The sequence below is a fragment of the Anopheles moucheti genome, chromosome 3 (genome assembly GCF_943734755.1).
Source record: "Anopheles moucheti chromosome 3, idAnoMoucSN_F20_07, whole genome shotgun sequence".
Lineage (NCBI taxonomy): Eukaryota > Metazoa > Arthropoda > Insecta > Diptera > Culicidae > Anopheles > Anopheles moucheti.
The window spans coordinates 1,516,512-1,528,558 of record NC_069141.1 but is presented as its reverse complement, the minus strand read 5'-3'; the positions used below and the strand labels follow the sequence as shown (position 1 = coordinate 1,528,558).

General features: G+C 40.8%; 1 protein-coding gene across 16 annotated transcripts in view; it reads left to right on the top strand.

Annotated features, from left to right (window-relative positions):
• LOC128300661 (uncharacterized) overlaps nucleotides 1-12,047 on the top strand; it is a 61,834-nt gene that overhangs the window by 42,099 nt on the left and 7,688 nt on the right. For 14 of the 16 annotated variants that reach the window (XM_053036795.1, XM_053036803.1, XM_053036809.1 and 11 more), the window contains 12 exons: nucleotides 67-154; nucleotides 403-556; nucleotides 630-963; nucleotides 1,281-1,370; nucleotides 3,540-3,746; nucleotides 4,807-4,916; nucleotides 5,812-5,990; nucleotides 6,863-7,369; nucleotides 7,833-8,008; nucleotides 8,117-10,644; nucleotides 10,727-11,323; nucleotides 11,750-12,011. In XM_053036795.1, the coding sequence (XP_052892755.1) occupies nucleotides 67-154; nucleotides 403-556; nucleotides 630-963; nucleotides 1,281-1,370; nucleotides 3,540-3,746; nucleotides 4,807-4,916; nucleotides 5,812-5,990; nucleotides 6,863-7,369; nucleotides 7,833-8,008; nucleotides 8,117-10,644; nucleotides 10,727-11,323; nucleotides 11,750-12,011 (5,232 nt within the window). The remainder of the gene's footprint in view (nucleotides 1-66; nucleotides 155-402; nucleotides 557-629; nucleotides 964-1,280; nucleotides 1,371-3,539; nucleotides 3,747-4,806; nucleotides 4,917-5,811; nucleotides 5,991-6,862; nucleotides 7,370-7,832; nucleotides 8,009-8,116; nucleotides 10,645-10,726; nucleotides 11,324-11,749; nucleotides 12,012-12,047) is intronic. The other 2 variants (XM_053036811.1, XM_053036810.1) reach the window with 2 other exon arrangements.

Here is a 12,047-nt window from a genome sequence, read left to right as displayed (position 1 = left end):
AATGGAAGAGGGAAGAAAAGATATTTGGTTCATTTTAAATATTGTTCTCCTCATTTTCATTCACAGTTGGGCGCGTTGGACAGAAATTCTCGAACAGGGACAGTTCAAGCGTGGTTGGCGAGAGCAAGACGTTGAGGATTGTGCTCGTGTGATTGTAAGTGTATTTTGTATTGTGTGATGGAATGTCTACATATATAGCATATTGTAAAAAACATACTTAATTGAATTATAATGATGACCGCTATGCTAATATTGAGGAAACTTTAGGTTTTCGCTGAGTAAAACACTATTGAACTTCTCGCAATAAAAACTGAATTTGGACAAATGTTCAGATTGTTAATTTGTACGTGTAGTAATAATGAGAGATCGATGTAATATATTTTTCTCTTTGACCATTTACAGCTACTGTACTGTTTGGAGCGATATCAAGGTGATGAAAAAATTAAGAACTTCATTTGGGACTTGATAACGCCGAACGAAGGTGGAGAACAGCGTGAAATCGCACGTAATCACAGCGGTCTGCACAATTTGGTTCCTAGAGGACGCAATGCCAAAGGTAGCAATAAACTGTTCAGTTAATGTATGGAAACAAAATTACCTAATCCATAATTGTTTGATTACCCTTTCAGGCAGGAAATCATCTTCCGCGTGTACCACACCGAAACGCGAAGCGTCTAGTTCCGCTGGCACGGGAAGTAACGGTGGTGGCTCTCCTCTAATAGCTCAACCGGCTGGATCTACCACACCGGCTCCCCAATGTAGTGGAACGACCGATGCGAATGAAGATGCATCCTCGAACTCATCTGGCACAAAAGCGGAAAAATCGGCCAAATCCGGCTCGGACACAGGCGGCACAACGACACCCGTATCCGATCCACACCACTGGAGCAAGGATGAAAAATACGATACCGAGACACTGCTCGACATCAACTACAAGAAACATCTTACCAGACACGCAAACAAGTGAGGAAGAGTGTGATGAAACAAACGCGTAGGCGCGCGCAAATGTTTCGATGCTTTTTCGCTTCGCCGCACTTTTGTCGACGGCATCGCGGGCTACGCCATTTGGCTTCATCTTCATCCGATCTGTCGCCGTTTTCTCCGTTTGCCCTTTACCATTATTGTACTGTAACGGCGATGGGGTGTTCAAGATGATACCAACCATAAATAACACGCGGGAGGGAAAAGACACATTTCACTCACACTGCAAAGAGACATTTCGTTGACATGTTCTTCTCTTTTATTCTCTTTCTTGTGTTGTTTTTGTCCGTGTTATTCAGGGTGCTGCTGCGCGTTCGTATGTTGTACTACATAAAGCACGAGGTGCTTGGCGATTTAGTGAATCAAATCAACGAAGGTGCCAATGCCAGGTATATTTGTCTGTTCGTTGTCAAAGGGCGATCGTTTTTTGGTGCTTCCTGTCTTTTATCCTACTTTCCGTCAGTATCTAATTCATCTTCCTGTTAACACCTTCACACATTGCCTGTGATCCTTTTGATGCTGATCGTTAACGTCATACGCCGAATTTCGAACGAGAGTGTGCGTGTGCTTTTGATGCGTTAAAAGAGCAGAATCCCCTTTCCACAATCACACTTACACGTTTAAAAAAGGATATGTTTATGTTACCGCTATGTGTGTAATGTAAAAAAAAATCATGTCATAATCTATTACCACTAGCAGAAGCTGCTACAGCTTAAGCAACCCTTACTAAATTTCCAGTTCCATTTTTGCTAATACATCATCATCCACGCGAAAGTAATAAACTGTACCTAATTTCCGTTCATTCATATTTTCACACTCGTATGTTACTCACAGTCTATGCACAGCAAAGATCGTAGATGGTCTTTCCCAAGCTGGTATTATATTTGATCTACGTTTTTATCGAACATGTTATCTTTCCACTGAAAATAACAAGCTATTGTATTTTGTGTGTCGTTTGACTTGCTCTACTGTCTCCTCCATGGTTATGTCATGTGGCGACATTATTCATTTGTTGGTACATCTCAAAGAGTATTGTTTGAGTATGTTTGAGTATATTTTTCTACAATATCGCAATATACCATTTCGTAAATATCGTAATTCAAAGTTGTTTATTTTGACTATAAAAATGTTTGAATTTTTTGACATTTTGCAACATATTCTTTCATAATGTCGTGTTTTGTTTTATACAAACTTTTTACCAATCTAAATGTTGTTTGTTGCTATCTGTTAGATGTTTTTTCTTATCTCACGATTGGTACGCAGTATGAGGTTTGTGTCGAATTAAAATGTATTGATAAGATGAAACAATTTCTTATGACACTTCCAAAATTGTCATTTTCAATATGTATGTTTGCTTTCCTCCTATTGTATTGTTAGGCTTTGTACAGAAGTATGGGTTCTTCGCGTTTCTTTTTCGTACTGTGAGAACACCTGTGAGAACAAGCAGTGATTGAATTTTTATGAGCATTTAAATTTTTTTTTGATTTATTTGTTGTTGCACGACAATCATTATCGCAAACTATTTTCATTGCTGTATGAATTCCACTGCACAAGCACAGAATCAAACTAATGAACAGTGCGTCGAGCCCACCATCTGTACAAAATCTGACCTATTCTATTCTTCTTGTTATGGCCACTTTTTATTCAATTTGAAAAAAAGTTTTGAAGAACGTACGTATCACGCAGTTCGGCGATGCCGCAGAACGTTTTATTCCTAACATACAAGTTTGGTCGATTTAGTAAGGCTACTAGTAAAGGGTAATATTCAATCATACGTTTTCTTACAATCGACATGTGTATGAATGTGGACTACTTTAGTGGGTTTTCTACATGTATGTATGTGCGTGTGTGACAATAGATAATAGAAGTTGCTGCAAAACAAATCAGCTGTTTATTAAAAACAAAACCAAATCATAATCGAATTACTCCACTATTGAGCAAACGGAACATGGCAAGTCGAGGCGTGAAAACAAAAGGCAAAAAACGTTTAACAAAAAATCACGAAATTGCTACAAGTGCTTCCTACAAAGCAGGATGTCTTACAAATGCTCTCTTGAGAAAGCAACTTTCACAATGTTTTATTTTGAATTAGTTCGTCTTACCTGAAACATGCTCTAGAGAAAAAAAAATCAATTATGTGTTTTGTTACTCTCAGTTAAAATTCTGCAATTAAATGCTACACAAATTGGCTACTGTTGTTTGTGCTAGCATTTACCACATATCCCTTTGCTTGTTTTCGTTGTTGCGATACGGTACAAAACATACCTTCCCTTTTGACCTCCGTAAAAACCGACGGTCCTCTCTAAGATCTTCCCATTTGTCCTATTTTCTACAACACCCCAATGGAAGCCTTCTGCAACGTCCTTCGCCCTTTTTTGTTTAATTATATCACTCCATGATTATGAGCAAATTACTTACGTTTTTTCTTACGTTGCACTTCGCCGCCTATTCCTCCTTCACATGGCCACCCTTTGTGTGTGGACGCGTGCGTTGCGAATGTGTGCACGTGGTTCCCATGTGTGCTACGTCCGACTATCACATTGTGTTACCGTCTGTAGCGATCTCCCAATTCGGCCACCGCCTACGCCCGATCAGCTGCCGTGCTCATGGTGGAATCCAAATTGTTGCGATCGAAGTTTGTTGGTGGGAACGTACAAACATGGCTGCGAAAACTACCGTGGGATGCGGGCGGATCCGATGCTCTGTTTCCAGAGCCACTGCGGTCCCGGCGATGGCACCATCGAAGAGACAACGATTGTGAAAGAGTAAGTTCTCGTTACTATTTTCTTATTCTGTTCTACTACTGTTTACTTTCTCTCTCCCTCCTGTTTATGTTAGTCTATTAACGTGTAATTCTTTCCTTTGTTTTACAAAACAGTAAAATTTTTGTGTGCTTTTTAATTGTATTTTATAGTAATTAGTTTAATTTTTCTTTATAGTAATAGTTTTTTTTTTCATTTTGAAAATCGATTGTTGGATCTATGTGAACAACTGCGTGTCTTTTATCTTTTTTTATTTTATCTAAATGTGCAGCTATTATTCGCTGGCTATCTTGCTATAAGACGTTCCTTTTCTTCTCTGCGTTATAGTGTCCAGTTCATTTGAAGTTTGTGTTTTGGTTAAGTTTTTTCATTAAATTAAATTCATTGTAAACTTATTATATGTAAATGTGATTTGTATGTTTCCTTTTCATGTGATCTTCTGCATAATAGTTTCTGTATCGTGTTGATGTGTGTTTCCACATCTACCGGCGGAGTGCGAAACAACCGGTCTACCGTAGAGCACGTCCTCTGCAAGGGTCTTGTTCCGATTTATTAAATCCAATTGTTTTAGTTCTCCTCCAAATAAAAATTTGCTGACAGCGAACCGATTCCACGTGGAATTGCATTTTGTTTTCGTCAAATTTCCATTGTTTGTTCATTTTGTATCAGATTAATGCAATCCTTTCGTGCTTCTATACATATTTACTGTTCCACATATGTTCCCACTGACAAGGTGTTTGAAAAGTGTCCCTTTCATTTAACAACGCAAAATTTCAAGCACGTAATATGTTTGGAAAATAGCATTTAAATACACCACAACTCAACACTCTCCATAGCCAGCAATGCATATTCATTGATAATATCAATTCAATCAAACTTCTCCTTCACACACTCACTGGGAAGCTTTATCTGCATTACCACGAATCGTATCTTTCGTTGTATCTTCATTGTTGTGACAGTATCATATTTAAAAGGGTGCTATCATTTTGTTTCAATATGATTTATAAACTTACTATTCGGTGATTTATATTAACGTTGTACACTTTTTTTTTGCTTTTCACAGAAATGATGATGATGCAAACTCTAAGTTGGGCGACAATGAAGAAGACCCTGAAGATGGTGTTCAATCAGAAGCGACCCGATCGGCATCCGTCGGAATCGAATCGAAGGATGGTAAGTGTACGCTCAATCCATCATCGCGAATTCATTTTCATCCCTCATTCCCGGTTTGGTTAAATTTGTTAGTAATGGTACCTTTATAATCATCCCGTTTTTGGCGTATTCCATGTTTTTCTTTGTAGTTTTTTTTTGTTTGGTTTCAGTAAAAAAAAATTCTTCCGTTTTATTTGGTGATTGACAAGAAACGGGATATTGTTTATAGAATGCACTTAAGTTTAATGTTTGCACAATAGATTTCGGTTATTAGTCGCTCAACTAAATTCCGCTTTTTTATTATCAATAGATTTGATCAAGGCGTTTGAGTTCGTTCTCTCTCTCGCTCTCTTAACCTCGGCATAACAAGCTGCTAAGGTCATAGCCTGCCATTCCTGGCTTACTAGACTTATTTTACCACGTAGCCGGATAGTCAGCCCTTGCTACAGGGGATTAGTGCGGATGAGATGTTGGTCTGGTGCTTTCGTGTGAAGATCGGCGCCGCTACATCATGCCTCAGGAACGCCCCAAGGCGTTTGAGTTGCTAGGTTGATTTTAATTGAACGCGCTTTGAAGTGAAACTTATGATGAACGATGCTTCTGCATCGATTAGCAACCTGGAGGTTGTGTAAAGTAGTTTGCTCGAAACAGTGCCATATTTACATTAATCACCGTGAACGTATGAAGCCGTAAAATTACGAATATATAGTTTGTACAGTCCAACCGAATATCTAAACTTCATTGTTTTAATCATGTAAATATTGAAACAATCCCATTCCTCCTCGACCATTAGGCACACAATCAGACCTCTCATATCGCATCGTCATCACGTAGAGTTAAAACAGCAAGTTATTAGACAGTAGATTTGATTTATCCTAACAATTGCCCCCTTTTATTATAACAAATACTAATCTAGATGATGAAGAATCCACAGTTGGTACGGCTAGTGCAGCACCGACACCGGCCCCATCGGACATGAATCCGGAACTGGCCTGGCCATCAATGCAGGATCTGAACACTCGATTACGGCGGGTCATCACATCGTACCAGCGCAACTACAAGAAGGAAGAGCTGAAACAGCAACAAAAGGCGAAGGTAAGACCAACTGTGAAATTTTTTTATGTTGATAGTTGTTCTCTGTTGGTCAATGAAACACATGTCCGTAAAATGTTGCTGGCATGTGGTACCACCTTCATTTCATTATGCACTTGCTTAGTATGTAGCGTAACATGCATGGAACACGATTCATATTCGTTCCTTCAAATATCAGAAATCGTTTTTGTTTTTCTTTAGTTATTTATGTTGGTTTGTTAAATTCAGTCGTTAAGTTTTACATTGTTTCAACTCTTTTTTGTTGTGTTACTGTAGTTATGTATTTTTTAAATTTTGAATACGTTGTACTGCTTCAGCAAAGATATATTTTCACAGAAATTTATAGAATTCGGTGTTTCTATTACATTTGTGTAATGTGTTATCATTTGTATTTTGTTGCACATCGACACACTTAGTACCGTAGCAGTTAATAGCAAAGTTGCATATTAAATTAAATGTTTTATAAACAACGTGTGATAAATTGTCCTCATTTTTCATGATACTTGGCTTCATGTTTGGATACGAAACAAACCTTTCAACTCACTTCACCCAGGGTAGAGACATGCATATTCACTCTCGCGTTATCGTTTTGCATCTGTTGTCATCTGTTATAATTTACTTTATTCGTTTTTTGTTCATGCATCTAACAACCGTTTGAAGCGATTATTTGTCACTTTGCATTTGAATAAGCAAAGGATTTTATACAAATTACATACATTATTTTATGTATATTTCTATCTCAAACACGAAACACCATACTTCCTGTCGGATGCATCATCGATTGGACGTGTCGTATCACTTTCACTGCAATGGTATCAAATTGGTTTTAAAAATTCCCAAACTCACAACCAACGCTATCCACCGATTGCATGCAGCTACAGACGATAGTTCCTCCACCTGGTACTCCTACCCTCTCTGGACAAACGTCTTCATCGCCATCAACGCCGTCGACAACACCTGGCCCAATGATCATAACGCCTTCACAGCAACAAGGACAGCAGGTCCAAATGACAACGTTGCAGCAACAGCAGCAGCAACAGGTAGCGGGTCAGATTGTTGGTCCTGGTGGTTCACCAATGGTGGTAGGATTAAACCATCCTGCCGTGACCGGTCCGTTAGGTTCTGTTGGAGCTAGTGGTACGGGCGCCGGGGGTATTGCTCTAGGGTCCACCGGAGTTCCACAGGGTAAAGGTGTACAACAGCAGCAGCAGCCACTACCTTCAACAAGTGGTAACAGTGGCACTGGTGGTCTGCAAGCGCCTACCGCTGGTATGCCGACGGCAGCAGACTTCAGCCTGATGCTCAGTCTAGGCCTTGGTCTGAATCCGGCCGATCCGAATCAGCTGGCGAATATAGATCTTCAGAAGCTAGCAATGTATTTGGTTAGTATTGAGTATATTCTAACGTGTTCCTTCGCTTTTTTCTATTTTACCTTATTTTCGCGCTGTTTAATGCTGAGAGCTTTGAAAATTTGTACCATTTTTTCTAAGATTACGATGAGGTTTAATTTCAGAACAGGTTTTTGTGCTAATAATAATAGCCGTAACATGCAAGAGATTATTTTGCTAGGCAAACTTTCGCTATAATTTATTTAAAATTGTTATCATTTGTCTGAGTAGATATGTATTGGTTTCGGTTATGGGCAGTATGTTTTACGTTTTAATGTTCGGGAAACACCAGTAACGTGTCAATAATGAATAGAGTGTGTCACAAGTAAGGATAGATATTTTGTGTTGTAGATATGTAGGATAGTATTGGAACGAAAAGTACGGATGCAAATAGTAGCGATCTTGAGAAAAAGGTTTTTTTTCAAAAGATTTAATACAACATTTGTACAATTTTTAGAAAATGGAGCGCCGCGAGAAAAACGAGCAGGTTATGCGCGAACGTGAGCGTGTTAGGTTGGATCAAATACCAAAGAGATGGACCCGTCGCGAAGAAAACGAATTCATCCGTGTCCTCACAGGCTATGGTATCGATTTACAACCCAACACCACCGTTCCTACACCGGACTGGAGTCGGTAAGTTTATATGTTTTCGACACGAACATTGCCCACATGCGGGTTTTGCTGGTAACGTGTACGGTTTTGTAATGTCATAACAAAACAATGTGTTCTTCTCGTTTGCAGCTTTAAAGTGTTCGCCAAGTTAGATAAAAAAACTGACGAGAATTTGAGCGACTTTTACAAGGTGTTCATTGCCATGTGCAAACGGCAAGCGGGCGTTAAGCTAAGCGATGACGAGAAAGGCCTCGAAGGTCTGGTAGATGATGTGACGGAAGATCATGCCAAGCTGATCCTAGATCGGTTGGAGCTGTTGTCGAAGGCGCGTCAGATAGTGAAACACCCGAAGCTGGAAGAAAACATTCGTTTGTGCGAAAATAACCTGGACACGCCTGACTGGTGGATTCCTGGACGACACGATCGGGAACTACTGCGAGCAGTCCTGAAGTATGGTATTTATCGATCGGAACAGTTGATTCTAGCGGATTCCGAATTTCCGTTTTATGAATCCGCTAAAAAGTATCTACAACAACTTGAGATGCAAATTCAGCTGCAAAACCAACAATTGCTAAAAATGCAAGCCGAAGCTGTAGCAGCGAAAGCAGAAGCCACAGTTAATGCAGCATCGGAGGTTACTACATCCCCTGAAAAGGTTGCCCCGGTTGTGAATGCCGATTTGCCCATCAAAAAGGAAAAGGACAGCGTCGTTCCCGAAACTGTTGAAGAGAAGGTTGCTTCAGATGCATTGCCAATGGTAGAGCAGGCTACTCCTGTTTCATCAGTCAAGAAGGAAGTCGTTGATACTCCTGAAACGATTGATTCTGCTGCTAAACTATCGCCGGAAATCGATACGTCAGATGCAAGTCCCGTAAAAGAACCTTTGACAACCATGGAAAGCCCCTCGGAAGAGTCCTCACTGCAGGAATCATCCGAGTTGCCGAAACAACAAAAGATGGAAACAGAAAACGAAACCGGCGAGAAAGCTTCTCCTGCAAAGGTGTCGGTTGAAGAGGTAGAGTTGGTAGAGAAAGGAAGTTCGAAAGAAAAGACTGAAGCAGATCAGAGTGTACCAGATAAAGAAGTTGTCGATGAGTTACCGGTAAAAGCAGTTACTACCCCTTCTTCGGATTCTTCCATCAAACTCAATAGTGATGTTGTGATGAGTGAAGAAGTGAAAGTAAATGACCAATCCGTTAAAAAACCAGTGCCAGAGGAAGATGCTGTGGTTAAAACATCTGAGGAAAACAAAACGGACGAAGCAAATGCAACTACCACGGATAACAAAGAAGTGGATGAAAAGAATGAAGAACAGGGTGAAAAGATGGACAAGGAACTTCCGGCAGTAACTGAACAAGAATCAGTAGCATCGGTGGAAAACGGAAATGATAAAGTACAGCAGGAACCTATCATTGGTGATGATAATAAAATGGACGTAGACCCTGCCAGTTCTGAAGATAAGGCAACAACCGAAGTACCGTCAAAGGAAACGGAGCCGCCGACTAACTCTGAAGAAGTGGCAGCTGTCGCGATGAAGGACGCTCAAGAATCCGTCGATGAAAGCAAGGATTCCGTCAAGGACCAGGAGGACAAAGAAGAGAAAGAGGCAAAGGAGGAAGAAGCGAACCTAGTAATGGAAAAGATAGATACCAATGAAGCATTAGCTGCTGCTAGTAGTGAATTGGAAAAGATAGAATCCGATGCTATTGCTGTTGATTCTACGTCGGTAAAAAGCGTGGCTATGGAGGTTGATGAACAGCCGATAGTTGCCGAAGAGAAAGACGAAAAGACTGAGGTTCCGGAGCAGCAGATAAAGCAGAAGGAGCAAGATGTTCAACCCGTTAGTGATGCAGCAACAGAGCCGACTTCGCCCGGAAATGCGAACAAAACGGACGATGAAAAGAAATCCGAAGTTGCCGCTCCAGAGTCTCCAAAAATGGAAACCGAAGCGGTGGATTCGTCAAAGGTTTCACCAGAAATCAAAGAAAAAGAACAAACTGTTGCAGAAACTAATAAAGAAGATACCCGTGAAGCAGAAACAGTTGCCACTGAATCATCGAGCCCAGCGATAGAAAAGCCACTAGATGAGCCAGCCCTCGACAAGGAGCAAACGGAACTAAGTGTTGAAAAGGTTGCTGATTCTACTGATGCGCCAAAAACACCTGTTGAAACAACAGAATCAGAAGCAGCTACTCGTTCGTCACCCGCTAAGGTCACCAATGAAGGTACGAGCTCGGTTAGCGTTGAAGAGAAGAAATCAGAATCGGAGCCTGAGAAAGCAAAGGAAGCTATGAAGGACAATGAGCATGAAGTGGAGAAGACTGTTGGAAATGTCACTGATAAATCAATTAAGCGAGAAACGGAAGTAACGGCTGAAGTTGTTGAAACCGAAAAGACTAGTAAGGCTGTTGCTCCGATAGATTGCACGACGGTAGAAGCAGCTAAACAACCCGCTGCTCGTTCACCATCGCCCGACGTTATTATCGTGGAGGAAAAGAAACCAAACGAAGTTAAACCGATGGTGAATCTTACTGATGAGGAACGTTGCACACAACAGACCGCTGCATTGAAGGCGCGCTTCCCCGATTTGGAAGTGTTCCAGCCACTGATGAAGCTGAAGCAACTGGATAACAGCCTTACCAAGGAAGATTTGAAAAGTAAGTATTTTGAATATGTGCTCACCTACAAATACCCAATTGTAATGTTTGATTGCGTTTCGCTCATTTTTTCTCCCTACAGATATGAGCAAGTTCGCCAGCATGATCGACACATCGATGATCGTAAAATGGTTCCGAGATTTTGCGCTTGAACGTCGCGTTGGTCACATTATCTACTGCGTCGAGCATGGTGAGTGGCCGGTAGGTAAATCGTATTCGGCATACACGGGCTGTCTGGGTATCGATCTAGACATTCCACTGTACGAAACGATCAAGCGCATAATTCCGATGAACGATGAAGTGCGTCGATCAGCATCCAGCACGCCGGATGTTATTACAATCACTACCGATCATCAGAATGCTAAGCAAATCAGCAATCAGGCTGCGGCAATACAGCAACAATCTGGTGGCGTCGGTGGTATCCCACCCGCTGGAGGAAGTATTAGCTCGGGCAGTAGCGTTCTTGGAGCGACGTCATCGTCCTCGGCGGCAATGAATCATCAATCTATGTCGGTGGCCGCGGCAGCGCATGCTGCTGCTGCTGCACATGCGGCAGCTGCGGCCGCCGCTGGCGTAACTGTACCGTCTGCAAGTAAGAAACGCAAACGCCACATTGCTATCGATGTTGAAACCGAGAGAGCGAAATTGCATGCGCTACTGAATAATACCCAGAGTCCAGGTAATGTTTGTTTTCCCGTTTAAAGTGGTAGTTTAAGTTCGATTTTTATATCTTTTATAGCTATTTATTAGTCAAATACCAGCATAAGCTAAGTCTAACGATGTTTTATAATTTAGTTAAGTGTTAAAATATTTCGTTGCATCTCAGAGATTTTTTGTATTAATTATGTTAATCCATCCAACATTCTGCGAATAATCACTTAATCACTTAACCTTTGGTAGAGCACAAAACAGAATTTTTTGATTCACTGTTGTTAAGGGCCTGAAAGTTTCGACATTTGTTTTTAACACTAAATTATTATAACATTTTTGAAATAATTTGATATAATTAGAAACTTCAAAATATTTTTATTGATTTGATGAATTTTGAACATTAAGCATTTGCTGTCGTTTATTTAACTAAAAACGACTGTTTTTATTTTTGCAGTTCCAACTGGAAAAGCGCAACCTTCACACACGGCAACGTCAAACAGCGGTGCTGTTAGTGGTCTACAGTGGAATGACGATGACGTGCAGGAAGTGGTCAGCAGCAGAAGTAATGCGCGAGGTGGTTCGAATAGCGCTAATTCAAACGTATTGCAGCCTCCACCAGCACATCAACATGGCCCAAGGAATCAGATGTCCTATCCGAAGCCGCAACTTATTCCTGGTACTTCCAGTACGCTGACACCAATCGATTTGTCTTCAAGGTAAGTCTTCAAATCGTGTGCATTTATTTTTGACTT